Source organism: Trichophyton rubrum (genome assembly GCF_000151425.1).
Source record: "Trichophyton rubrum CBS 118892 genomic scaffold supercont2.9, whole genome shotgun sequence".
Taxonomy (NCBI): domain Eukaryota; kingdom Fungi; phylum Ascomycota; class Eurotiomycetes; order Onygenales; family Arthrodermataceae; genus Trichophyton; species Trichophyton rubrum.
Genome location: NW_003456420.1, coordinates 381,175 through 407,084, shown reverse-complemented (window position 1 = coordinate 407,084; position 25,910 = coordinate 381,175). Strand labels below are relative to the sequence as shown.

The 25,910-nt window shown below is 49.6% G+C and overlaps 10 protein-coding genes across 17 annotated transcripts; 4 read left to right on the top strand and 6 right to left on the bottom strand.

The window, feature by feature from the left end:
- Nucleotides 1-3,015: 3,015 nt before the first annotated feature.
- TERG_07132 (uncharacterized protein) lies at nucleotides 3,016-3,982 on the top strand (the record flags this gene model as incomplete). Its single annotated transcript, XM_003232235.2, has 2 exons — nucleotides 3,016-3,241; nucleotides 3,321-3,982. 2 exons carry the CDS (start codon nucleotides 3,016-3,018, stop codon nucleotides 3,980-3,982), a joined length of 888 nt encoding a protein of 295 aa, XP_003232283.2.
- Nucleotides 3,983-5,119: 1,137 nt separating this feature from the next.
- On the bottom strand, nucleotides 5,120-5,925 carry TERG_07131 (uncharacterized protein; the record flags this gene model as incomplete). The annotated part of the gene is made up of 3 exons (XM_003232234.1): nucleotides 5,120-5,384; nucleotides 5,599-5,768; nucleotides 5,839-5,925. 3 exons carry the CDS (start codon nucleotides 5,923-5,925, stop codon nucleotides 5,120-5,122), a joined length of 522 nt encoding a protein of 173 aa, XP_003232282.1.
- Nucleotides 5,926-10,878: 4,953 nt separating this feature from the next.
- TERG_12518 (uncharacterized protein) lies at nucleotides 10,879-11,331 on the bottom strand (the record flags this gene model as incomplete). The annotated part of the gene is made up of 1 exon (XM_003232231.2): nucleotides 10,879-11,331. The coding sequence occupies one exon, from the start codon at nucleotides 11,329-11,331 to the stop codon at nucleotides 10,879-10,881; it is 453 nt and encodes a 150-aa protein (XP_003232279.2).
- A 158-nt stretch (nucleotides 11,332-11,489) lies between these two features.
- TERG_12517 (uncharacterized protein) lies at nucleotides 11,490-11,906 on the bottom strand (the record flags this gene model as incomplete). Its single annotated transcript, XM_047751463.1, has 1 exon — nucleotides 11,490-11,906. One exon carries the CDS (start codon nucleotides 11,904-11,906, stop codon nucleotides 11,490-11,492), a length of 417 nt encoding a protein of 138 aa, XP_047607155.1.
- Nucleotides 11,907-12,626: 720 nt separating this feature from the next.
- TERG_07127 (homocitrate synthase, mitochondrial) lies at nucleotides 12,627-15,054 on the bottom strand. 7 transcript variants are annotated; one of them, XM_003232230.2, is made up of 5 exons: nucleotides 14,645-15,054; nucleotides 14,347-14,576; nucleotides 14,195-14,275; nucleotides 14,062-14,129; nucleotides 12,627-13,994 (listed from the first exon to the last, which is right to left on the bottom strand). In XM_003232230.2, the coding sequence occupies exons 1-5, from the start codon at nucleotides 14,730-14,732 to the stop codon at nucleotides 13,034-13,036; spliced, it is 1,428 nt and encodes a 475-aa protein (XP_003232278.1). In that variant the 5' UTR covers nucleotides 14,733-15,054; the 3' UTR covers nucleotides 12,627-13,033. The 7 variants fall into 7 exon arrangements, with proteins under 7 accessions (XP_003232278.1, XP_047607151.1, XP_047607150.1 ...); XM_047750334.1 differs by having other exon boundaries at nucleotides 14,347-15,054; XM_047750333.1 differs by having other exon boundaries at nucleotides 14,195-14,576.
- A 6-nt stretch (nucleotides 15,055-15,060) lies between these two features.
- TERG_07126 (uncharacterized protein) lies at nucleotides 15,061-16,836 on the top strand. 2 transcript variants are annotated; one of them, XM_003232229.2, is made up of 3 exons: nucleotides 15,061-16,015; nucleotides 16,092-16,492; nucleotides 16,562-16,836. In XM_003232229.2, the coding sequence occupies exons 1-3, from the start codon at nucleotides 15,692-15,694 to the stop codon at nucleotides 16,632-16,634; spliced, it is 798 nt and encodes a 265-aa protein (XP_003232277.1). In that variant the 5' UTR covers nucleotides 15,061-15,691; the 3' UTR covers nucleotides 16,635-16,836. The 2 variants fall into 2 exon arrangements, with proteins under 2 accessions (XP_003232277.1, XP_047607148.1); XM_047750331.1 differs by lacking the exon at nucleotides 16,562-16,836 and having other exon boundaries at nucleotides 16,092-16,523.
- A 264-nt stretch (nucleotides 16,837-17,100) lies between these two features.
- TERG_07125 (peptidyl-tRNA hydrolase) lies at nucleotides 17,101-17,792 on the top strand (the record flags this gene model as incomplete). The annotated part of the gene is made up of 2 exons (XM_003232228.1): nucleotides 17,101-17,383; nucleotides 17,488-17,792. The coding sequence occupies 2 exons, from the start codon at nucleotides 17,101-17,103 to the stop codon at nucleotides 17,790-17,792; spliced, it is 588 nt and encodes a 195-aa protein (XP_003232276.1).
- Nucleotides 17,793-19,940: 2,148 nt separating this feature from the next.
- TERG_12516 (uncharacterized protein) lies at nucleotides 19,941-20,510 on the bottom strand (the record flags this gene model as incomplete). Its single annotated transcript, XM_047751462.1, has 1 exon — nucleotides 19,941-20,510. One exon carries the CDS (start codon nucleotides 20,508-20,510, stop codon nucleotides 19,941-19,943), a length of 570 nt encoding a protein of 189 aa, XP_047607147.1.
- Nucleotides 20,511-20,568: 58 nt separating this feature from the next.
- On the bottom strand, nucleotides 20,569-21,929 carry TERG_07123 (uncharacterized protein; the record flags this gene model as incomplete). Its single annotated transcript, XM_003232226.1, has 6 exons — nucleotides 20,569-20,700; nucleotides 20,757-20,883; nucleotides 20,943-21,289; nucleotides 21,344-21,410; nucleotides 21,467-21,566; nucleotides 21,629-21,929. The coding sequence occupies 6 exons, from the start codon at nucleotides 21,927-21,929 to the stop codon at nucleotides 20,569-20,571; spliced, it is 1,074 nt and encodes a 357-aa protein (XP_003232274.1).
- Nucleotides 21,930-23,726: 1,797 nt separating this feature from the next.
- Nucleotides 23,727-25,770, top strand: TERG_07121 (uncharacterized protein; the record flags this gene model as incomplete). Its single annotated transcript, XM_003232224.2, has 2 exons — nucleotides 23,727-25,625; nucleotides 25,657-25,770. The coding sequence occupies exons 1-2, from the start codon at nucleotides 24,006-24,008 to the stop codon at nucleotides 25,768-25,770; spliced, it is 1,734 nt and encodes a 577-aa protein (XP_003232272.1). The 5' UTR covers nucleotides 23,727-24,005.
- Nucleotides 25,771-25,910: the final 140 nt, after the last annotated feature.

Genomic DNA, 25,910 nt, shown 5'->3' with positions numbered 1-25,910 from the left:
CAACCTAGGTTGTTGCCAGCTGGCAAGATCAACCAACCCACTCCAATTAGTTACGGATTGACGCCGTGCTCGAGCCATCACCATCAAGTGATATTATACCCAGCATACGGAATACTCCCATAGCAATAATTCGGTCATATTTCGGAGATCCCGTCCGGACAGGGTTCTTGGTAACTAAGTGAAGGATCCCGTGGGGTACCTCCACTATCGCACATGCTACGTGTAGTGCAGAAAATACCAGCCACAAACCCCGAGGGGAACTCAAGAGGAATCACAGCTTCCCAGCTCCATTGTGTTAGGGGATTTTCCCCTATTCCTTGTGAGTCCCAACGCAATTTCAGCGGAAAAAGTCATGATGGTGCCATTGCCCTCCGATAGAGCGAGAAACGAGAAGTATCGAACCCTCGAGGAGGCATTGAAGCATTAGCGATCGTATGACGTAGTTATGACGATCTGGGGTACGGAATAGTTAACTAACAAACAAACAATCCCGAGTGGCAATTTTCATCGTGAAGGGGCAGATTTTAAGGTCCAGTTACCGGCTTCACGATCTAAACTCAACCCTGCATATGACGACCAATTGAGAAAGTTAGTCGAGCAAGCGATTGGTAGGCGAGCAATTTGCCACTCGAGGGCTTGAATCAAGAGATCAGATAGGAGGCCACAGATCGGTGCACACGATTAACGTGTTGTTTTCATCGAGACTGGACAAAGATTAAAGTTCGTGCGCAAAGTACGATGGTGAGATCTTCCCCCTTCTAAGCCTTGCCTCCACCTTGGTCAGCCCTTTGATATACGAATGCTGGGTGTGGGGATGGCGGGAGTGTGTCCCCTTGCTGCGTCTAAATTATCTTTAATCGAACCAGTTAGACTCCGCATGATATTTCATCACCGAAATGCACGTTGGGACCTGACCGCTGATCTCTCCTCCACTTTTTCTTCTACCTCTCTTTTACTACCTCCTTCTCATACTCCTAGAAATAGGACTCAGGATAGGGTGGGAGAATCAGGGGGTCAGTCAAGGTATTCCCTTAGTATAAGTAAGGAAAAAGTAGTTATAAGAGAGGCATAGAGGATGAGGTTGAAATGACAAGGATAAGAATGGGGATGCAAAAGAGACTACTTCTTGCTCTCATTTTTATTACTGCAGATCTAATAAAAGTACCCATGGGTGCAAGATCCAGCACATGATGTTTTGTACATAATCATTCTTGGTACTGCTAGAACCTAGCAGCGATGGTAGCAATGACGGTGATAGTAGTCATTGCCGTAGACGTCATAGTAGGGTCGGTAGGGTTGTCGTCGTCGTCGGGTTGGTAATCGGGGTGATACCTGCAATGCCCAGCAGTGGGGGGGCTTATTTTGGGCAACTGACGAGCAGGAAAGTTGGCCTGGATGCTAGTTAACAAGCACCAGTATAAGTCAATTGATACGGCCTCCAATATCAGTCTCGATATCTGCTTTAATAGCCCTGGTAATAATAGTAAAAGTAGAAGAGAGTTCATGGAGGAGGACTGCCAGGAGGGAGGTCATCTCCTTTAGTTGAGTAACTCGTTATCCCCTTGTATCTTCTTGTTTTGATACGCAAGGGTATCTAATTAATGTTACTATGGAATAAGAAGAGGGGTTGAAGCTGAATGCAAGACGTCGAACGGTCGAGTATAGGGAGATATTGTCTGATCCTGAGAATAGGGAGTCGATGATAATGGCCGTAAAAGGATATGGGCAATATCAACGTCACGTTATAGTCATGGTCATGTGATCACTTATCCAATATTTCACGTGACATTTTATGCATTTGCACAATTGATGCTTTAAATTCAAGAGTTCAGCAATGAATCAGCGAGGATATCTATATTCATTCGAATCATAAGCACTCGTGAAGAGCTGGGATATGATTGCCCTGTTGTGGGTTATAGTGTATCTAAATGCTCCCTGTGGGATGCCGTCGCTCCTCTGGTGATGGAAACAGTGCATGCATTTAACTATCACGCAATACAACGTCAAAAAATGGCATTGGCATCTGCTGAACGGGAGTCACAGGCCAGCAGAATGCCCTAAGTATCCCCGTCACTCAAAGGCATGTTATTGCTGTCTTTACCTGATACTGGTGCCTTGCGCGAAAGATTGTATAGTTTGTGGAGGCTCCAAGTTAAGGCTTAGCTCAACCTTAAGTCCTTCAAGCCAGTCTCAATAGCCGTCTGTCAAAATCAGCCTCAAGCCAGAGCCTTGATCTTTCATTCGTATCATTGCCAGAGATATCTCTGTTGACTTGCTCCTAATCTCGCCGTCTTTCTGCCTCTTTTTCCCTTTTTATGTCTCGTTTTCTTCGTCTTCCCCAAGCTCGTTTCAGGCGCTTTTTGGTCTTGGTGTAAATCAAATACTAGATCGCGTAATATTACACACTCCGTTCCTGCATCTAAGCCGCTTTGGGAAAGCATCGAGCTGTTTAACCAATAAGAGAGAGGCCGCGTCTTCCTCCGGACGTATTTAACACAGCCGAAATACCGGGAGATCGAAACAAGCTTTTTACGAGGCGCTTTCCTTGGCGTCTTTTTCTCTTTCTTTTTTCGCTTTTCTCTCTTTCTCTTCGTTCGTCTCCATCATCGGCATCGTCGTCGTCGTCCTCTTATTCTTTGCTCTACGCATCCTCTCGCCGGGTAACTGTGTATATTCTAGCAGACCAGGTGTTCTCTGCGGGTTAAAAGGGGCAATTGAACTCGATACCTTCACCTCCTTCGCAGGACACATCCGCAAGAAGCCGGTCAGCCATCGCAGCCATGGTCTTGCTACGGAACATAGCTCTCGTCGCCCTCACTCTGGGCAGCGGAGTTAGTGCTTCAAATGCAGCTTACTTTAAAAGAGTTCCCGAAGGTATGTTTTTGTTGCTATATTTGCCCCTGTAACTTTGATCTAACGTGATTCCATTTTCCAGAAACGTTGACCTCTGCTGTTGCAAAGACGACGGGAACCGAAACTGTTCAGTCGACAGCTACCAGCGGTGCTGAATCTTCCATGACTTCCAGCTCGTCTACTTCGACCAAGGCGACGGCCCCTACTCCAACCCCGACCCCTTCAGATGACACGGATACTGGAGGGTCAGGGTCCCAGGAAGATCCAGAGCTCACCGGTGACAAACCCAAGGAAGCTCAGGCATGCAGTTCCGAAAAAGACCTCTCTATCAAACCATTCTGTTCGCCTCATGATCAACAAGAAGTATATGTCGATGACACTTACTATGGTATGTAACTTGTTGCATGATACTGTGCTTCAACTAGACATTGCTTTGCATGTTTATCTAACAGTGTCTGTCTTAACAGTAACCTGGCTTACTTCACTTGTCGGTTCCGACTCTGTTGTTAGAGTTGGCTTAGACTATGTCAATGTCTCTATGAATGAAGGACTCAATGCTTGGCTTTCCCGCGAGACCCCAAACAACCACAGCTATGTCGCCATTCAGATGAAGCCGGAGTGGCTCAAGGGCGAGAAACGCAATAATCTCACGTTTTTCCTGGATGAGTTTCCAGAGGGTAAAGGAAAGGTTCATCACAACGGCCCTACCATCTCCCTCGTCAACAAACCTCCAGTTCACCATCCTCCACCCCCTCCAACTCCTACACCCAAACCCCTTGGCCTTCTTATCGGTCTACCTCTTGGTCTTGGCGCCGTTTTCCTGATTCTACTCGGCCTCTGCTTTGGTATGAAGCACCAGCGCCGAATTGGCCTGAGCAACATCATGGGGAGACGCAACAAGGGCTACGGTGGTAGACGTGCCAGAGCCATGAGAAGTGGACGCGGCGCTGGTGGTTCTATCAGGTTGGACGACATGGAAGATAGCGGACAGCAGTATTCCGACACCCCCCCTGAGCGACTTCCATCACGTCAGCATATAGTTTCCGATACGGAGACTTTCAACGAAGTTCAACGCCGCGAAGGGAATGCTTTCAGACAGGAACTTGCCCGCTTGAAGAACTGGAAGTGATTGAATAGGATCACTATATAACGAATTCCTGGTCCTGTACTGTGTACAGTCACCTTCTATAACGACTGCACGGAGCTATGCCACCTCGTGATTGACCTTGGCCCTGACCTTGACCTTTTACCTATATCCTATCATCCTTTTTTTTTTGACACCTTACCGCTGGGATTGATCGGTATGTGATGATTATACTCAAAACCCATTGAGTACGACTGTTGAGCCTGTTATTTGTGTATACCGTTATGTTCTGTTTTTGTTGATATTATGTTCTTTGGTTTATATTGTTTGATTGTTTGTCATGCCTTCTTCACTGTTTCACTAGACAGCCACGGTGCATGCATTAAGTTTTCAAAGTGGTGTATTCTTTAACCCACAGGTTCCCATCTTTCCTTTTGGTACTTGGACGCTGTATAAAAGGACTTTAAAACCATTATTATACCAATAGACGATTGTATTATCCTGGTGCTTACAAACGATTCTTCATATTAATTGAATAGCCCTCAACATCACCCTCGATATGTCCCATGGTAAGAGGCACAAAATAGAACAGACTAGAACAATGATAAAACGCAAATTCCTATTCATTTTATACTTTTTTTTCTTTTTTTCCTTTTAACGTCGTTCTTTTGGTGCACCATCATGCCAATGCAAAAAAAAAAATATGAAGAAATCAATACGCCAGCTCGAACTTACATCAGCAAAACTTAATGTAGTGACAAGCATATAAGCGTGAACCATGGTATCGAACGGAGGGCGAATCAGATAAGATAGAGTAAAAGTAAGGAAAAAGGGGTAAAAGGGGAACAAAAGGTAATTTTGCAGTCAAGCCGTGAACGTGTGTAGAAAAAAGCCGATTTTTTGGGGGGTCTAAAACAATTGGTGAGTACAAAGGCAGCATGATGGAAAAACGACTACAGACAGGACTGAAGAAAGAGGCTTGCTGGTCTGGCTGAGAGAAATTGAATCGGGGATAGGAGGCAACGGGTCATCAAGTCGCCGTGAGATAAAACCTTGGCTTCGCGTGTATCGTAAGGCTAAAGACAAACCTGGATTGTAGTGGGAGTTACTCCGTTAAAAGAATCGTCGTGACATGAGAAAAGGGGAATGGAGGGGAATATAAGCGGATACAAGGAAGGTCATTTATGCGGTTGTTTCCTCGCCGTAAAACGACTTGAGCACGCTAACGACATCGTGATAATCATTCTTTGCTTCGGCCAGTGCCTTCTTGATGTTGGCTAGCGACCTGCTTTTATCTGGCTCAGGATGGGTGCCAGACTCGTCCTTTTGTTGGCCGTAGTTCTGGATCTTCTCACAGGCGTCCTTGACCTTGGTCAGGCCCAAGGTAGCCGAGGATCCCTTGAGGAAGTGACCTAGTTGGGACAGCTCAGCTAGATCTTCGGACGAGCTGTAAACAAGTAGTAATAACGTTGTTAATAACAAAGGCTTCTCCTTGGAAGGGTGCGGGTAATGACGTCATTGGAAAGGCAAAGATAGGGGTCACGGGATGATGTTATGATGACGTCACGGCAAACACGTCAAGGAGGGGATGAATGTCAAGACCAAGGTCACGGTGGAAGCGAAGGGAGTGGGATATAAGAAGGGAAGATGAGAACGCTTACATGGCGGATTCCATTTTGAGGAACGTGGCTTCTGCCTGGTCGAAAAAGCCATATACTATACTTCGGCTGAACTCCCTCTCTTGATCCTCGTCGTCCATTTCTAGAATCTGTTCAAAAGTGCCTACATCAAGGTATTTATATTTTTCGAGGCTCGATATGTTATTTCTCGGCTGGAAAAGTCGCCATGTTAGCTGAACTGGCAGAGATAAAAGGGGGATGATGGAAGTTGGAGATAAATACCCCGTCTTCGGTTTGCACGGATGGAGCCATGATGGACGTCCTGGGTTCAGACTGCACAGGATCGGAAGAATGTACGCAAGGTCTCATTTGATATTGCAGCCTGGAGGGGCTCTGTCTCTTTTATTGGTATCGAAAAGGCAGGTTGGTGTGACGTTGACAAAAACTTTGCCAGAACTATCAGAAACCAGTGCTCTGGTTCGGGGTTCGGCTTAGTTTTAGACGTTGTGCTATCCGCGGTTGTAAAGTAGGCGTTCCTGGGGGAAAAAGGCTGGTATATAGGAGATCGCAAATTGAGGCTCGAAGTCGGGCTAAACTGCGTCGAAATGTCCCTTATTTTCTTGGTCGTTCGAGCTTCTCTCTTTCTTTTAGCCGGGGAAATGGTTGCGTGGGACCCTGAGACAAATCGTTAACTTTCAGGATACTTATAAGTGCCACCGAGACCAGTTGGCTGATGGAGAATACGGTCGTAAGACGTGGCAAATGACAGTGGAGGTGGTGTTCTTATAGATTAATAAAAACATGTGATGTGTAGATTTTGCGCGGCCAGACCCGAGTCAGGTAGATAGTCGAGCACCAACCCGTGGGGGTGATGGGCCCGAACAGGAGCCGTTTAGCCAGACAGATAACAAAGAATAGTGGTCTGAGAGGCGGGAGATTCGACATTACTACCCAGCATGGGAGTTAAATGTTATATTGGAGGGTGGGGAAGAACTCGGAGGAGCGTAAAACAAGGGAAAGTCTATATTCACCTCTGATTTGACAAGGGGTCGTAAAAAAAAGTTGTATAAATGGAAACCTCCGTCAAGCGAAGCAAAATCAAATAAATGTATCTATCAAAGAGGTAAGTAAGTGTTTGCTATGAAAGAGTTGAAGAGTGACTTGGGAAGCAACGCAGACTTCAAGTGGAAAAAAAAAAAAAAAAAAAAAAAAAAAAAAAAAAAAAAACCCAAAATGGGACAAGTCACAGTAACTAACATATGTTAAGCAGGAATTCAAGAAAAGGAAGAAAATGAAAGCCAAAAAAAAAAAAAATAAAAAAAAAATAAAATATCAATAAACGGCCCTGCTGGGGCTCCTGATATCAAAACAAACATGCAGAAGATATGCAGAAGGAAATACCACTCACAATCAATTTGTTCCAGCGGAAGAATCTATTCCATTCAAGAGGATCCGTCTCGTTTGCACTGTCTATTCTGTCAGAAAAAAGACCCAAGGGGAATTTATACGCTCTTAAAGTTTTCTTTCTCTGCGTCCCCTTGCTGCTGCTCTCTTCTCTCCGCCGTTTCTTTTCTTTTCTTGTTCTCTTTGCTTTTTGGACAGAGTATGCATACCGATGATAAGCTTGGAGGGATTGAGGGTTGGGCGTCTTAAAGAGCGAGATGCAAGCCAAAAGATCCCAGAACCACGTTGGTACAGTGGTGTCGAGAAGCACTGGTGCTGTATGATAACCTGGGACTCAAACGGCGGCCAGAAAGCACGCTGCAAACGCCCACTGATTTTGCTTGTTTGAATAGAAAAGAAGTCTCAGGACTTCTTTTGCTCTATATCGGTCTTTTGGTCACTTTTATTTTCTTCGGGGTTTTTGCTGGTGTAATAGCTGCAGCCAACAGCGGTCCAGGCAGTGTCCTGACAACGCCGTCGCCAGCGAGCAGTGATGGCGCCTAAAACGTCTAGACACACTCAGACCAGATGAATGCTGCAGAAAATATGCAGAGAACGAGAGAGGCAGGGTGTACGTGTGAGCGATTGAAGTGTTGAGAGTGAGAGGTGTGAGGTGTGGAAGAAGAGGAGGAGGAGGAGAGGTGGACGAGGAGGGGAGGATCGCCAGTTAGTCAGTCTAGTTGCGGTTTGGTGGGGATCTTTGAGGTATTACTGACTTCCCTCCTCCCCTTTAACGACCGCCCATGGATGACTTCATCCTCCTCCTCCCAGCACCTCAACCATCTCGCTCACCCACACGCCTACAACGCCAATGCCTACGGGAGCCTACGAGTGCCGACAGCCTGCGGCCTACAGTCAACGGTCTGCTTCATAGTTGCTTCGCTCTAAAGCTTGCCCTGGAACGCCCGCCAGTCTGGCTCGATATGGCAGCAGATATGGAAGACCCCTCCTCTATCCATCGGAATTGCTCTGGAAACGGACGAAATGAAACAACTGCCATCCTATAAGAGACGGACCTGGCCCTGGAAATGGGCCCTGATCCGATGGTTGCATCTCCTTCGTGCTTCTCCACACGGCGTACCAAAGATCAGAGGCATCATCTGTGCTTGACCATTCCTATTTCCCCCGGCCCAACTACTAGGGCTTGGGCGTCAATATTTTAGCTAGCTGGCACTGCATGACCCTGTGGAGGGGAATTGAGGCCGCCTGGGGTACAGCCGGAGCCCAGCAGTCAACCTCTCTATATACGCTTGGAGTACGGAACAGCCGCCTTCAACAAACACGAAGGGAGATGAGAGGAAAAAGGAAGGGAAAGGGGGCTAAAGAGCGTATATACCGCACTAGGCGTTGATCAACAACTCATTTGGTTGCACGGGGGTTTGTCTCTCTCGTCTGGCCCATCCACGTTGGACCTTCCTGCACGTCAGTCAAAACTTCTGAATTTTGGCAGAACACCATGAAGGGAGAGCAAGAGGGAAACGGGGGAGGAGATTGGTGAAGGAAAAAGAAAGAAATCGGAGCTACTTTATGGTGGGGCGGGCCATCTCTGCCTCGATATTATCGCACGTCCTTTTGCTCGTTGTCTCTTGCTCTTCATGCAAAAGACCAACATATACTTCGTACATTTACCGGCGGAAAGGTCGCGTGTGGTGAGCCGCTCAAGACCTTACATGGATGTATCCGTTCACACAAGATACGGAGAGGGTGCGCTGGCTGACATGGCTCGATGTGGCTCCTTTCCGAGACTCTCTAAACTGTCATCACGACTGGGCCGCCTTGTGTCATCTTTTTTTTTTTTTTTTTTTGTTCTTTCGCGCAACTACAAGAAAAACAACCTGAGGAAAAGAAAAGAGAGTCTAGGAGCCAGATGTAAAAAGCAAAACGGACGTCAGACTCGCTATCATGCATGATGACGACAAGACGATGATACCCTCTTTTCCGATCCAGGGGCCAAGAGCCAATGGAAGAAAGCCGAGGAGGCTAGGCTAGGATCCATCCCCAGCACGACAAACCATATGGTGGACTCAAACCGCCTCTTTTATCCACCAAAAAAATGATGTAAACGGCTCCTTCTCCTCCACACCTCGGTTTTTTGCTCTGATGAAGACAGACTTTTTGCTTTATATCCGCAGCCTTGCTACTTATGTGATAGCGTGGACAGTTGTCACCCTTGGCGGCAAGGGGGTTGCGAATAAAGACAATGAAACCGGGCCGGCGTTAATGCATCCAGCAACCGACTGCAATGCAGAGTTGAAACGTCTCATTGCATATTAATTGTTACCTCTTCTCTCACGCTTTTCTCAGTCTTGTCACCAACCCCCCCTTTTCTTTTACCGCAAATGTCGACGTTTGGTACCCGATTTGTGACGTAGGCCAAGGCTGCGCCGGTGCACTGATGATCCCTCGCTAGGAAAGGTTAAACACATGTCGACATACAATATTTCAAATCCGCCTTTTCTTTTTCCCCATATTTGGTCGCAACGCCGCGGGATAGCCAGTCTATTCTTTCCTAAAGAGGGGAGATCATGCAAGTCTTGTTCCTCAAAGATGCTTCTTTGCTGGCCCGAGTCCATTTTAACCTCCATTTAAGGGTGGAACCTGTCCAACGCTGAGCAAGAAAGGAGACTCTTGCGTCGGTGGATGCGCGGGAGACTTGACTATCTCGTAAAGTATTCCAACAAGCCCATTGGGACTAACGGAGCAACGACGTTCTAGGCCCTGTCAGGACATGTGTTCGGGGCAAGCGAACGACACGGAGCTAGGCCTGCAACGGTACAGCGTACGCTCGACGCAGCACTATGATGCAGCAATGCATGTCGACTTTACTTGCCGTCCGCTTACAGGGACAGCATGTCCAGCGCCCCCTTACTTACGTCCATTTCTGGGGTTCCCGGGGCTCATACTCCGTACAAATTGAAATTACTTTATCTTTCAACCCAAGAGCAGACGGGCTCACAAGCTTGCATAAAATATGACGGGTAGCTATCTCTTTGAAATGTACGTGCATGGGTTCGAACTGAAGGAACTGACGTACTCCGTACAACGACGTCCCAATTGCATATTACCCTAGCCGCTGTCCAGTTTACGAGAAGATCTCCCCTCCTTTCTGAGATGGCGGTGGACGAATTTAAATAATTAGGTGGCTGGACTGGGGGTTGTACCTCCAATGCAACTCTCTGCTGCCGCGTTGTCACCGGAAAGATAGCCCATGCAAGATATGATATCCATATGCAGTCCGGGACTCCTGGAAGGATGGAAAGGCGCAGAGGAATGACGGGGGCGCACGCCGCCCCAGAACCACGTATCAACTGTCTTCCCATGTGTACTGTCAATAAGCTAGCTCCTTTTTTCTTCGTCTAATGGGGAACACCCGATAGCTAATCGCCATCCAAGGGGTTGACGGGAGCTAATATGAGTCCCTCTCTGGCTTCCGAGGAGATGTCTCTTTCAAATCTTATCTCATTATAGTGGACGGAGATGGAGATCTAGGTTCTCCCTTTTGTTCTCGACCCGTTAGCTAACTGCCGTCGAACGTCATTTCACTTTCTCTATCCACCTTAGTTATCGGCTATTGAGATGTATAACTAGGGATGAAACGAACGAACTAGCGAGACCTGCATCTATGGAGCATTTTATGCTGAACTAGGGAGGAGGGAGACCCTCTTCAACATCCGTGTCGACCTGCCCTCGTCAAATGAAAGGGGGCTGGGAGACTAGGCAATGCATGAATTCCACATCTTCTCACCCATGCCTCTTGCTGGGATCTCTTCACATATGACCCAAAGCATATAATGACGAACTGCATGAGGATAACCGGATGTTTGAATACCGAGTTGTTTTATGAAATGCTTAAAAATATAGCTGTTGAGAACCATCGTATCAGTGTCCGAAGAATCTCGGATAAAACTCCCAGGCGTCGAGACATTCGGGTTCTTTGAGAAAGATTGGAATGTAGGTGTTCATCCATTCACCATATACTTCGGCTGTGTATTCGGCTTTGCAAAACTCCCAGTAATCAGGATACCAGCCTGATTGCCGCCAGTCAATAACCGCAATTATCTTATTAGAGGTTTCAGAGACCATGATATTGCTTGGATGAAGATCACTGTGGGTAAAAACAACCTTCGCATCATCTGGTAGCATACTTCGATAAGGGTCTGGGATTTCGGACAGTTCTTTGCCTGGCCAGAGAGGGCGGATGCGTGTTTTTATTGCCATTGTCAGCCAGTCGTGAAGCTGCGCAACGGAGTTGAACGGCCCCGCGGGAGGCAGTCTTGCATTGGTAAAAATAACATCACCAAGTGGTTCACGGTTAATATGCCCTTTTTTCATTTAGAAGTAAGCAACGATTCATGATTCACAATAGACGTAAAGTATGAGTGCAAGAGTGTACTTAGCAAGGAAGAAATCACCTGGTGCATGTCGTAGCCTGCGATAGTCAAGGATAATGTCACGAAGCTGCTCACATATCGCTACTCGCTCAGCCGGACCTAGAGAGCCCCACCGCTGTTCAGCGTAACCCCCTTTATCAGCTCCATATAGATGAAGACTTGACCCTTATCGTGAGCCCATCTGTACACTTCAGGGGCAGGCACCATGGGCAAGGTCCGGCGGACCGCCCAGAGTAGCTGGCCCTCAGCAATGGTCACCTCTGGAGCACGTCCGTACTTGACAATTAAGCCCAGATGCTCGTAGCGAACCGGCTTGAAACCATAGTCTCTTCTGGCCTGTGATGCAGGGCCTTGTATCGCACTCTGCTCACGTACATTGGCGGGTGACGGCAACGCAGCCTGAGCGCCATTGCGTGAGAAGAATGAGGACTCAAGAAACGTTGCTGACTCTGCGGATGGAAGCGCCCGGGAGGATATCGTAGGATGACTATTGGTTTCCATGAGTAAGACCAGCATTCTGAGCAGCCGGGCTGCGTAGTTGCTGTTTGGTGATGCCTAGTTCATCACGGAGTGGTTAGCCGCCTCTCATCGACTGCCTAGCTGCATCCTGAAAGCAGCTGTGCGAAGGCGTAAGACAGCCTTGCTAGTGTGGATCGACCGCCATCAATCAGCGTCGTTCCACGTTTATTGATTAAGGCGCGCAACCCAGAAGATTGGGGCCTTGCGTTGAGATTGAGTATACTAGAGTTGAAAGATACGTGGACGTAGCTGGTTAACGCCTAAGGGGGACCTTGGAGGCACCGGCTCATCTTACTAACTACTCCATACCTGGGCTGCTTATGCAAAACAACCGGAAGACAACTAGATAGTAGCTGATAGGGTGTGGAGCGCATACAATATAGCCTGCCTCACTTCTAATCCCGGAGGTGAGAGATTTCGGGGGGGAAAAGAGGCTTTTGTCGGCTTTCATTGCGCTTGTTGCATCCAGGCTGAGCCCAATTTTGCACAATCAATGGATCAAAGGCATAATTACGAAGTACACTCGGCAATTTACAAATCAAGCAATCTCCATGCCCAAGAGCGACGTTAAGCCGCCTGTGGAGATCCAATATGCCGGCATGCTCGAACTCTGTATGCGAGTGCGGGAGATATAGCGGGGGACCAGGCTGTCAAGAGTAGTAAGTACCTGCCATTTTACTAAAAAAAAATCGGGGATAAATAAGATGTTCAAGGGTATGATGGGAAAAGATGATATTTTTTATGGCCGGACCAAAGGCGAGACAAATAAAGTGATAATTACAAAAAAGATAGAAAAAGAAAGAAAGAAAAAAACACTTGGAGGACTAGGGTATGCGCGGAGGAGGGATACAGGCCGAAATCTCGTATTTCCGCACCTTTGTCCCTCATTTTCCTCTCGTTCTCTCCCAAGGCTGCCGCGGTGCCTGTTCTCTTAATTTTTCCTATGCACGCCCAAGGACACCAATTGCTCAATTGATACCATATCCATGACCTTCTTTTTTGGTCTTGATTCTCCCCAGCTCGCTCGCCCTGGAGGTAGTTACGTACCAACGAGATTACCATGCAGGCGTGGCCGAGAAGAATGGCGCGACCGTTTTCCAAACCGACTGCATTTCGACTATCGATCATGCCGAAACTTCAACGCCGTTTTCTGCAAGCTCCTTTTCCTTCGCAGCAAACTCTGCCGTCTGTTCTTCAGTCAACTCTAGAAGCGGCTTGTTCTCACCAAGTTTGATATTTCTGTGGTATGCACGGATGATGCTGTCTGCATCGTCGACGGCAATGGGCCGGATGTCGGCAAGAGCCTTGATCTTGGCTGTACACTCCTTGTACTGTGCATCAGTCATGTCAAGGTTGAGCTGCTGAGCTCGAGATTTGATGGCGTTCCAGCCTGTGAGGCGAGAGGCAAAGTGCACATAACGTGTCATGCCAAAGTCGGCCGGGTTGATAATCTCATAGGTGCTGGGGTTGTTAAGAATGGCCTTGGCGTGGATGCCAGCCTTGTGGGTGAAGGCACAGAAACCGGTGATGGGGTTGTTGAAGGGAATGTTGACCTGGACTGCTTCAGCGACAAGGTCTTCGATATCCTTGATCTTCTCCAGCTTGTATTTGCTGAGAACATAGTCGCGGTCCGCGGCGATCATACGGGCCATCAAACCACCAAGCGGGGTGATACCATTTCGCTCACCGATACCTAGAACGGAAGTATCAATGTGCGTGGCGCCTCCTTCGAGGGCACAGTATGCGTTGGCAATCGCACATCCTGTGTCGTTATGCAGGTGGATCTCAATGTCACACTTGACAACACCACGCAGCACACGGACGAGCTCGTACACCTGGCGTGGGGAGGCACAACCAACTGTGTCGGCGATACCAACACGGTTGACACCTACTTGATCGACAGCAGAGTAAATTGAGAGAAGATCAACGAGGTCTGATCTGAAGGAGTCTTCGCTTGAGAAGCGGACTTCAATGCCCTTGGATTTAACGAAGTTGATGACCTCGATGGCGGTGTTCTTGATATAGGTCATGTCCTTGCCGTGAGAGTGCTCACGGAGGTAGGAAGAAGTACCGATAACAACGTCGCTAATGAGCGTTAGCCTGAGTCAGCAAGATACTGACAGAGTGGTCGCCCAGGAATGAATTATCTTACACTCCATCGACACCAGTATCTACCGCTATCCGGGCATCGTCCATATGACATCTGATATGTGTGAGGATCTATGTTTCAGTGTTAGTCCATGCGAAGTGAAACAGCATCGTCGATGCAAAGACAGCGGCAATACCTTTGCCTTCAATCCAAGTTTGCAGATAGCTTCACAGTCCTTTCTCGACTGCTCAGAGGCGCATGGCGAGGTGAGTTCGATCTATTGACGTACAACTTTGGTCAGTTAAACAATGTCTATGTCTGGGTGAACTCCAGAAAGTCATGACTCACATAATCTACACCAAAATCGTCCAGGGCCTTTGCAATTTCAATTTTCTTCTCAGTATCGAAGAAGGCATTGGCAAACTGCTCTCCCTCTCTTAGAGTACTCTCAATGATCTTGAATCTCGAGACATTGCTGAGGAAATCTGTCACACCGGCATTGTGGCCGTACGGATTTCTTGAGATGTGTGGGTGAGGGTTCTGGCGGGTCTGAACTGCGGTGAAGCCTTCATGATTGCCTACAATGAGAATAATTATCAGTAAATGGCTGTCAATTTTCTCGGTCTGAATTGTGAAATGCTCATACCATTTGGTGCAATTGTGACTCCATTGGTATTATTATCATCGCTTGTGTGGCTGCTACAGCAAGGACGAGAGCCGGTATCGGTGGCCATCTTGACGTGGGGGTTCTAAGCTAATGCTAAGAACAAAGATAGAGGAGCTGGGTGATATTGAATCGATGTTTCTATCAGGGGTCAGCTCCTTTATAAAATAAAATGATCGAAATATGACCGCAAGAGGAGGGAAAAAAAAGAGAGTCAAAAGTCTGGTTGACAAAAAGTCGAGAAAATAAGATAAAAAGATCCATCGATGACTCGATTCTTGCTCTGATAAGCAACCCTGGTTCCCATGGTGTAATAAAAATGTACTCGCAGGAAAGAATTTTCTGTACTGGCCATACTAGCGTATGCCAGCTACCAGTAAAACTGCGCGCTTTGCCAAACGACCGCGGCTGTTGGGTGGATAAATTACAATCCAATACCGACCGCACAAGCCGCGAGCACTTTGACCTCCATTTTAGCACGCGGAAACAGGCCGACACCACTCTATCAAGCTGCATTTTCGTCGTCTCTTCTCGGCCAATTTTTTGTCTTCCATAGCAATTTATGAGATGTCGTTAAAATAAAAATGGACGACGAGAAGAAGACTTCCCAAAATGGTAACAAGCTCACATGTTACATGACTAAGATATTATGTAAAAAACTATATTACTAAGAACTTACCAATCGAGTTTATAGCTGTCTTATTAATCTATTACTAAGCCCCCTTATGTTTTCATTCTGCTGTCATCGCGAATGTCATTTTTCATCATCAACAAACAACAACAGAAAAAAAAAAAAGTATTCAGACAAAGGGACGAGCGAGAAGGAAAAGCACAGCATCAACTTGAGCTCGAATATCGTCGCACACAGTCAGCTCCAGCTTGCTACGTTGATATCCACGCATTTTCAATCCATCGACGCCTCTTTGCCTCTTGTTCTACCCTCTCCGCCCCAGTGGACCTTACTCTAGACTGGGGATACCGAGTTCTGGACACCTTAGCAAGATCTATACCACAGACAGCATAAACATAATGCATCTTTCTACTCTCATTCTACTCCCGGCTCTCGCTGCGGCACAAGAGCAGGTTCCGTTTGCGGAACGTCTCCAGGGTTGGTTCAACCAAGCCAAGGAGCTGCTGCCTACTCCAAAGGTTCCCCAGGCTGTCGCACCCGTTACCACTCCTGCTCCTCCAAAGGCTGCCGTCGTAAAGCCAAAGACCGTTGCCCAATTCAACCCAGACAATTGGAGGGATATACTTGCACCTCAATCAAACCCACAGGAATGGTTGATCTTTGTCACTGGTGGTAACAAGACCTGCTATGGACAATGCGGACAAGCAAACCGCGCCTGGAAGGTTAGTCGCATTGCACAAGCGCAAATTCCATCGCTCACTACACAGTTGTACTAACGGTACGCTTTGCGCATTTTAGGAATCACAAAACCAGTTCGCCCTCGACTCCAAGTCTCCTAACCTTGGACGTCTTAACTGTGAAGCCCAAGGTCTTCTCTGCGCCATCTGGTCTGTTAGCCCACCAATGCTATGGCACATCCAGGTCCCCAGTACGCCATCCATCGGCGAAGAGAAGCCATTGACTCCCATTCACCCCTTCCGTCTGAATGCTACCACTGTCACCGCCGACGATATCTACAAAGTACACTCCGAGAAGCTCTGGGAGAAAGAGCCTGAGCTTCAGACCATGTTCCACCCATTCAATGGCCTAGCCGCCGAGTACCGCATCAACGAGGCCGTTGGCTATATCATCTACTGCCTGGGTATGATCCCCAGCTGGGCCATGATGGTCGGTATCAGCTTTATCAGCAGAACCATGATGTAAGATTTCTCCCCTTTTATTTTCGCCGCAATGTATACGTGAAATGACGCTAACTCCACCAAAAATAGGAGCCGTAGAATGGGCCGCCCGGGCCAAGGTCCAGGGGCTCCCGGTGGTGCCGCCCCTGCTCCCGCTCAATAAATACTAAGCCTAATGCCCCTATGCCTTTGTTCTATTTGTTCTAAGCAGGTTATTCCGAGGTCAGGCTGCCAACGGTACTGCCGCTTTCTACTTGTTTCCTCTTTCTCGTCCTTGGGAAAAATTCTGGTCGGATTAATGTCTTTTGGGGGTAGATAATGGATGGAGATCATTTTGTTTCTTGTTATCTACTTGTGGTGCGAGGTTTGCGCGTAGCCAACGGCAGCCTCTATTAAAAAGGTTGAGATGTATTTTATTTATATTATCTTTTCATAATCTATCATGAATATCTCGCTATATACTGTAAATAATTACTGCTCTGTTTGTCTTGTTACAATTTAACATTATTTTATTGTTCTACAGTGTTGTGGTTAGCTAGCTTAGCTTATCTTTGAACATCTCGTCTGCGGATAATCTTCCGACCAAACACCATCCTGTCGCATAACCAAGGTATTTGAACTACCTCACCATGGCACTTCCGGTCGATCGTCCTACGTCTACGGCAGCACTTGTGATCGCTACTTCGGTCCTTACTGGCGTAATTGGCTATTATCTTGGCCAAGGCGCATCGATAGGAATTTTCTCATCCTCACCCAGTCATGCGCAAAAGGAAAAGTTGATAGCAGACGAGGACGATGAGGAGGAAGAAGAAGACGATGACGATGTCGAGGGTGAGCTTGCGACATTTGAGGGGAATACAGATGAAGTGAAACTCGTTCTGGTCGTGAGGACGGACTTGGGGATGGGCAAAGGTATGTCTTTTACCAACACAATGAGCTTCAAATTTTTTTTCCCCTAACTACAATAGGATTCATGTAGGCAGCTGGCTAACTGGTGATTTTCATTTTTGTTACAGGCAAGATAGCGGCACAATGCTCCCACGCGACTCTCGCATGCTACAAATACTACTTCAGCAAATCTCCGAATTCACCTATTCTAAAGCGCTGGGAAAGACAGGGCCAGGCGAAGGTTGCGTTACAGACAAAGTCAGAAGACGATCTACTAGTACTTCAAGCTCAGGCTACCAGTCTCGGGCTATGTGCTCGTGTGATCCAGGACGCGGGACGAACACAGATCGCGAGCGGCAGTCGGACAGTGCTGGGAATATTAGGTCCAAAGAGCGTAGTAGACTCGGTTACGGGGCATTTGAAGCTGTTGTAAATGATAACGATTTATTAGCCACAGAGAAAAAGTATTTACGAGAAGAGAAAACTTCGAATTGCGGACTGTATGTTGGCTGTCATGGTTTTTCCCTAACCTCACCAACCGACGGCCATCGGTAAAGAGAGATGGAATATGACGCCCACAGCAGGCCCGGGCCATCTCACCGAGCTCACCCGAAGGAGGCTCAAGGCAGAGTGTTATAATCCCGGCGCTGAATCTTCATCTGAGATCTGTCGACCGGAAATTGACATCATGAGAAAAACGGTTATACACCAGATGGATGGCTCCATGGGTCGTCGAACTGTCAAGCAATACGACCGAAACACATTCAGACTAGACGCGAACGAATAGCTTCATGGAACGGGATCGCAAGACACAGATCTGTTGTTTGGTAAAAGAAGAAGAAGAAAGCCAAAAAAAATATTTTGAGAATTTTAACGGTTTTTTATATTTTGATATTCGGAGTGGAGAATAGTCATCTCCGTGATGACATAAGCACCAAGGCAACCGACCGAAGCTTCAAAAGTTGAAAGTTGAAGAAAGACGGATTGATAGATTGGAGGATTTTGATAGTTGACGCTGTTGGTTATATCTACGGTCGTTACCATGGCGGACGCACTCTCTATCGAGCAGAACAACAAGATCCGAGTTGCTCTCGGTCTTGCGCCGCTTCCTGTCCCCGGCGCAGCTAACGATGGCCCAGCCTTCAAGTCCGGAGCTGGCGATGAGTCCGCATCGTCTGACGGCGAGGAGCCAGCCAGCACACTGGAGACTCGAGAAGCACAAGGCTACGATAACTGGAAAGCTATCCAGGAGGAGCGTGAAGCACAGCAGAAGCGAGAGGCCCGGAAAGATGCTATTCGACGAGCTCGAGAGAACGCGCAGCGGATGGCGAAGCTGGAGGGCAAGGGACTCGGCGAAGGTGGTGATGATGCAGAGCTGGATACACGGTCATGGCTGATGCAGCATAAGAAGAAACAAAAGAAGATTGAAAAGGAGCGCGCCAAAAGACTTGCTGAAGAGCTCGCGGAACGAGAACAGCAGATGGCGGAATATACCTCGAAAGACCTGGCTGGAGTGCGAGTTGCGCATGAAATTGGCGATTTCGACGACTTTGATGAGAGTGGGGAGAAGGTTCTTACGCTCAAGGATACGACTATTGACGAAGATGAGGAAGAAGGGGCCGAGCTGGAGAATATACAGATGCGAGAGGGCGAGAAGACGAAGGAGAGGCTGGCGCTGAAAAAGAAACGAGTGGCATATGACCCTAATGATATGGATGGGAGTGGCACTATCCTATCACAATATGACGAAGAGATTGATGGGAAGAAGAGGAAACATTTCACCCTTGCGTCAGGCGAGCTTACACCGCAGGCTAGGGAAGCCAAGCGGCAGGATGTGTCGTCGAAGCTAAAGATGGAGCCTGTTCACCTGGACGGACTGCTGGAGAAAGAAGTTGCTGCTTCGGACTACATGGATGCCTCGGAGATAAAAGTGAAGAAACCCAAGAAGAAGAAGGCCAAGAGTACAAGGAAGAGACATGTTGAGGAGGATGAGGAGACGTCTACACCCGCCGCTCCATCAGATACCAATGGTGACCAGATGGAGATGGACGGGGGAGGGCCGGAGAAGATGACTGCTGGGTCCACTGTCCCGGCTAAACGGCCGCAGGAAGATATCTCATTTGTCGATGATGACGATCTACAAGCTTCTTTAGCTGCGCAGCGGAGAGCAGCATTCAAGAAGAGAAAGAAAGTTCGCCCTGAAGACCTTGCTCGGCAGCTCAGAGAAGAATCAGAACAAGCACAAAACGCAATGGACGTTGATGGAGCTGATGGAGATGAAGGTGGCCTGATCTTGAACGAAACCTCAGAGTTTGTTGCCAATCTTCAGAAGCCTGCGCTACTTGAACGTGCACGCTCAGCGTCGCGTGAACCTACGGCTGTTACTACTGAAACCCCAGCCAATCCACCACATGCACTACAACCCACAGTGGAAGAGGAGGCCTCTGATGTGGAGATGGAGCCGGCGTACACCGTGGTCGAACAAGAAGAGCCGGAGAGACAGTCGGCAGAACCACAGGCAGACATCACGGCCACCGGCCTAGAGGAAGAATCAACACTTGACCAAGGCCTGGGCGCAACTCTAGCCATGCTCAAGCAGCGCGGGCTTGTGACTGCGAGTGAACAGGACGGCCGGTCTATCAACGCCCTGCACCGCGATCGCCAACGCTTCCTGGCTGAAAAACGCCGTCGTGAAGCCGAAGCAGAACGCATTGCTAGAGCTCAGCGAGAACGAGACAGAGCCTCGGGTAAGCTTGACCGCATGTCTGCCCGGGACCGTGAAGAGTATGCTCGCTGGGAGAACAAGCAGCGTGACCAGCTTGAGTCTCGGGCGATGGCGGACGTGTTCAACCGCGAGTACAAGCCTGATGTTCAGCTGAAGTATGTTGATGAATTTGGCCGCCGAATGAACCAGAAGGAGGCGTTTAAGCATCTCAGTCACCAGTTCCATGGCAAGGGAAGTGGGAAGATGAAGACTGAGAAGCATCTTAAGAAGATTGAGGATGAGAAGAAGAGGGAGGCTATGAGTACGTTGGATAGCAGCCAGAACACAGGCATGAATAATGCTATGGGAGCCACGGCGAAGAAGAACCGCCAGGCTGGCGTGAGACTGGCGTAGATTATCAGTCTTGTCTATAACGATATATACCATTTTGTACTTTTATCCTTCCCTTTATCCTTACTTTTTAAGATGTTTTCCTAGTAGATGGTTAGTAAGGTTTGTACCCCTTTTCCTTGCGCTGTTTGGTAGGCCGTATAGACGAAATCTCGGCGGATGAAGCAGACTCCTCCTTCCACAGCCTTACATGGCCGTCTTCACCACATGTATAAATCGTCCGTGACTGTAGCAGTTAGTATATAAGAAATAGAAGAGATAGGTAGTAAACAGGATGCTAACCTCGCTGTCAAAAAGTACTGAACGAACTACTTCTTCTCCATGAGCGCCCGGCAGCATCCACGAATTCGACTGCTCAAAATGAAACTTTGGAGTATGCACCAGCGGCGTCAATGATAGACTCCGATCACTACATATATCATTTATCAGCATGGCCTTGAAAGTACAGAAGTGAAGGAGGGAACTCACCTTGTCCTGCCGGACGCAACATAGCTCCCAGCTGCATCAACCAGAACCTGCACCACATACTCTGCCTTTAGCACCGGCCGCAGATCCCCAAATTCAGCGGCCTTGACTTCATCAGCGTGGCTATCGTCTTCATCTGCAGAAGTTACTGGATGGATGGAGAACATTTCATCATGAGAGAGGGCATAGACGGCTTTATCTTGCATGAAACCCGCATGATGTATGGAAGAATGTTTGACTACTTGTACTAAAGCATCCTCCTCCTCGGGGACTGTGGTATCATATATGTTTACCAGGCCATCCGTGCTGCCTGACAGAAGTATTGAAGGGCGAGAAGGGTGAAATTGTATCTGTGGTTATGGGTGTTAGCACGGCGTTGATATGGAAGTAGTATAGGGCTTTACCTCTGTGACATCGTCGTTGTGGCTTTCAACGTACTGACGACAGGTTTTCCCTGGTGATCGTGTGTCCCTATTTCATGTTAGTTGTCCGTACAGTTCGTTGAATATCTGGGTATATAGATATACCAAAATAGGACAAAGGCGTCTGGCTTTACCAGCTCCGTGCCAGCAACAATTGAATGAGAAGATGCATTACAGGCCAACGAGAGCAATGGCATGCCTTTATCTACTCCAATTAGCATCCATCCGTACAATTATACTTAAGTCAATAAGGGGGTATAGGTGTACCAGCTTGAAAGACAGCTACGGCGCCAGCCCGGCGAGCGTCCCAGAGCTTGACCGTCCCGTCCTTCCCGCAGGTCGCCAGCAGCCCATCACCCGCAGCACAAAGCGAGCTGACGCCCGCCGCATGCGTCTCCTTAGCCAGCCCGTCCGGCAGAAGCGCCAGGGAGCTGCGGTCGAAGCGGCGTAGCGAGTTGTCTGATGAGATGGCTGCAAGGGACGCCGGGCCGGCCGCGCAGAGCTGGTAGATGTAGCTCTCGGCGGGCAGCGAGAGGGAGGAAGACGAGCAGCAGCGGAGGTTTGGCATGATCTGGATCCTTCAGCTGGAGGATTCTTGTTTAATTATGGGTATTGTTTGAGGCGCTGCTGCTGCTGGTGATGATGTTTTATCTCCGTCCAGCGAGATTTGTTCCTTTTCTGTGCGGGAAGAAAAAGCTGCAACGTCTCCGCCGCGACAACAACAACTACGCAGCTACAGACTACAGGCTACGATCAGCTACAGAATAACTACGCGGCTCGACGAGAGATGGAGGTCGAAATGGTCGGCTACCGAGAGTTGGAGTAAGTAAGTGAGATGATGTGCAGGTTCTGCAGCTGACTGCAGCCTCAGTTACAGCGTCAGCCACAGCCATCTGGCGGCCCTACCAGCAGCAATCAAACTGCAGCTTTGCCACTGTGAAGAAGAAGAAAAGATACCGCAGATGCAGGAGAAGAAGCAAAAAAACAAGAGGCAGAAGAAGAAAGGAAAAGAAGAAAAAAAAAAGAGGAGCGGAAGCCACCCCGTCTGCTGGTACATCCCTCTGCACGACTCGGTTACCATGGAACAGACCCCGGCTGGCTGAAGGAGGAGGAAGAACGAAGCCCGCTCAACCTGCTCTTGCTTAGCTGTTTTGTCCGGTTCAGCTGCTAGAGCGGAGTGATTGACATGGACGACCGCACTGCAACGCCGCGAGTGACTTGCCTGAGTGACTTTGTGACTGCTTTTCCTCCCTCTTAGTCCCAGACTGTGCTGGCATGGCATGCCACGGGTGTCCAGCGGGTTGGTCCAGTGGCAGCTCGTCTCATCCGCACTCGCCCTCGGTTTCAGCATCGGCCCTGTCTGTCTGGTTTGTCTGGTCGAGAAGTGCCGGATCAGCAGCTAACTAGGCCCAAGGAGAAAAAGGCAAAACAAGCAGGGCACAGAAAGGCAAAGCAAAGCAGAGTGGAGGCGGGCCGGTCCAGCCAGAGAAACGATAAAAGGAAAAAAAACAAGGGCGAAGAAACGAGAGCGAAGAAAGGGAGGGAGAAAAAGGAACGAAAAGAAGGACGAAGAATAAGAAGAAAGACTATTAAGTTATCATTGATTGATGGACGGGCGAAGAGGAGAGAGAGAGTATCATATCATATTCCTCTCCCCAACCCCCATGTCCGGCCGGGTTGACTGATCCATGTCATGCTGATGATGGACAGGCTGGGTTCTTCACGGCGTAAGGGCCCAACACGCGACAGACAGACGGACAGGCTACTACTAATAATAATGGACAACAGCAACAGCGGCATTCAAGTCAGTCTGACCCGACGAGGGCGAACCGGGCACAGAATGCGAGGGAGGATGACTTGGTCGGTGGATAATGGATGGCTCGAGATGAAACGCAGCTGGCGGTCAGTGGAGCAGAAGGACGGTGCTCATAAAGTAGCAGAGTGAATACTGGACGAACACTCCATATACTCCATATATGCGCTGTCTATTATTACCTGCCTGCCTGCCTGCCTGCCTGCCCGGCTCTCCTCTCAGAAGGGAAGATGCATGCATGAGGGAGAAGTGCTACCGTTCGGCTGGCCGGTAGCACCAGGACAAAGCGGTTCTATTATATGTCACTATCGCTATTATAGAGCAGAAGAATAAGAAGAATCGGGATCCTTTATCACGGCGTCCTACAGCTGCTATTTGTTACTCTCAACTCACCAGCTCCGCCATCCTCCTCGACGGCTTTATCTTGTTTGTCTTTGTAAAGAAAAAAAAAAAAATACGGGGCGTTGGCTTCTTAGCGCGAGCGTTGCTTCTTCCGCCCGCCGACTAGACAGGGAGCCTTGCCTCTCCTCTGCATTCACTCTCGCTCTCTTACTCTCTCTCTCTCTCTCTTTCTACGCTCTCTACACTCGCTACATTCACTGCCTTACGCTCGCTCAAGATAGACAGACAACTCGCTCGCGCTCAGAGGAGACCGCTTGACCAGCTGCTGGCCCCGTCCTAGGATGTCGAGCTGCCTCTATCCCCCCTAGACCGACCTTCGCAGCAGACGGCGGACCAGCAAGCACCCAGAACGCCCCCGACAGACCGACCAGCAAGAAGAGCACACCAGGACCCTGAAGAACGACCGGCCGAAGAGACGAAGAGACGAGGATGGCTCTGGCAGTGCCGGACGGCGGGCTGACGCTGCACCGCGACGCTGCCTCCTCCCAGTTCCTCCGGCTCAACCTCCCCCAGTCGACCCTCGCAGACCTGCTCCAGGTGCTCAACGACCCGTCTCTGCCAGCCGCCGCTGCTCCTCGTCTGCGGCTGGGAAAACACCCTTCGCTGCTCATAAACTGCAAGCCGACCCCCTTCCACGCCTATCCCCAGACCTCTCGCTCGGAGATATACCAGCACGGCGGCAGCCAGAGCCAGGATGCCTCCGCCGGCGGAGACGGAGGCCTCTACTTCTCGGGCGTGCTCAGCCATAGCCTGGAGGTGCAGAAGGCCAAAGAGGCCACTGCGGCCACCGACGAGGCCCTCACAAACCTCGAGCGCAGCCTCAACGCCTTCGAGAAGGGCAAGGAGTCTCGCCGGACTCCCCTGATCGCTACCATTGACCAGATGCGGGCCCTGGGCGCCGGCGACAGCAGGTCGGCCACGGGCAGAGAGGCCGCCAGTCTGGCCAGAAAGTCGACCAGCAGAGCCGACCAGGAGAAAGAGCGCTTCTTCAAGAACGCCAATGCCTCTCGATCGACGCCTGTGAGCCCGGCCCTCGTTCCTCTCTCGCCTCTGCCGCCGGCGGCGGCTGCTGCAACTACTACGGACCGGGAGAACCAGCGCCTCGAGGCCATCCGGACACCGCTCATACACCTGCTCGCCATACGGCCCGTCTCGGCCAAGTTTCTCGCTGCTCGAACGCGCTGCAACAATGCGGATGTGCTCGCTCTGACCAACAAGCTGTGCACTCCCAACCGGCTGGACGGGTCCAAGTTCGATCTCAAGGACAAGGTGTACAAGGATCTCGATGTCTGGTCGTTCCCTTACCCGTCAGACGAGGAGAGGACGGAGGCGATCGAGAATGCCATCTCTGCCTTTGACCGGATGCGGATTTCCAAGGCAGACCGGCTCTGGCAGACATTGCTGCCCAAGCATGAGCGAGGAAAAGGAAAGGTCCTCTCCCGGCTCAATCTACGCACCCAGCCCCAGGGCCAGGCCCAGACACAGCAGCAACAGTCTAGACTACAGGTCCAAGAAGAAGGCGGGTACGGCACCGGCAATGAGTCCGAAGGCCCAGCGGCCCCAGACCAGTCCATGACCACCACAACAACCCCGACGATCTCACACCACCCTCCAACTGCCAAACCGGCGGCGAAGAAGAGAGGAGGGCTGGAAAAGGCACTCTCTTCCAAGCGAGGGCCCAAACCAAAGTCGACGCCCGCTGCTACGCTTACGGGCAAAGTAACCAAGAAGACAGAGAAGAAGACGCCAGCGGCCGGTTCTGCGGCGTCGCTCAAGTCGAGGGATGCGGACCGATTCAAGTCCTCCGAGTTCATCCTCGACTCAGACGAGGAAGAGGCGGCGGCTAACAGCATCGTCGCCAGCAGCAAGCCTACCCTCGCAGCCACAACAACACCAACGACAACTGCTGCTGCTGCTACTACTACTACTACTACTACCTCGACTGCCCAGCGCGGCCGGCCGCCAAAGACAAAGAAAGTGCCCGCCAGACGACAGCCCCCTTCAGCCATATCCGCTCCGACTACGTCAACAACCACACGACCGGCCAATGTGACTTCACCACTGAAGCCGTCTCCTCTAGGCTCGTCACCGCCTACCAATGCCTCCGACGTCGACGTCCCCAGCGCCCGCCCGTCCACCACAAAGTCTCGCCCTCACTCCAATTCACACTCGTCCAGCTCTTCTTCACCCCTGATACACCATCTTCCCCGGAAGATTCCCCCGGCGCAACCGGCAAAATCTCGACCAACACCCCCGTCCACGGCAACCTCCACCTCCACATCAGCATCCACCTCCGCATTGCCATCTGCGTCGACAGCACCCGCCAAGCCAGGG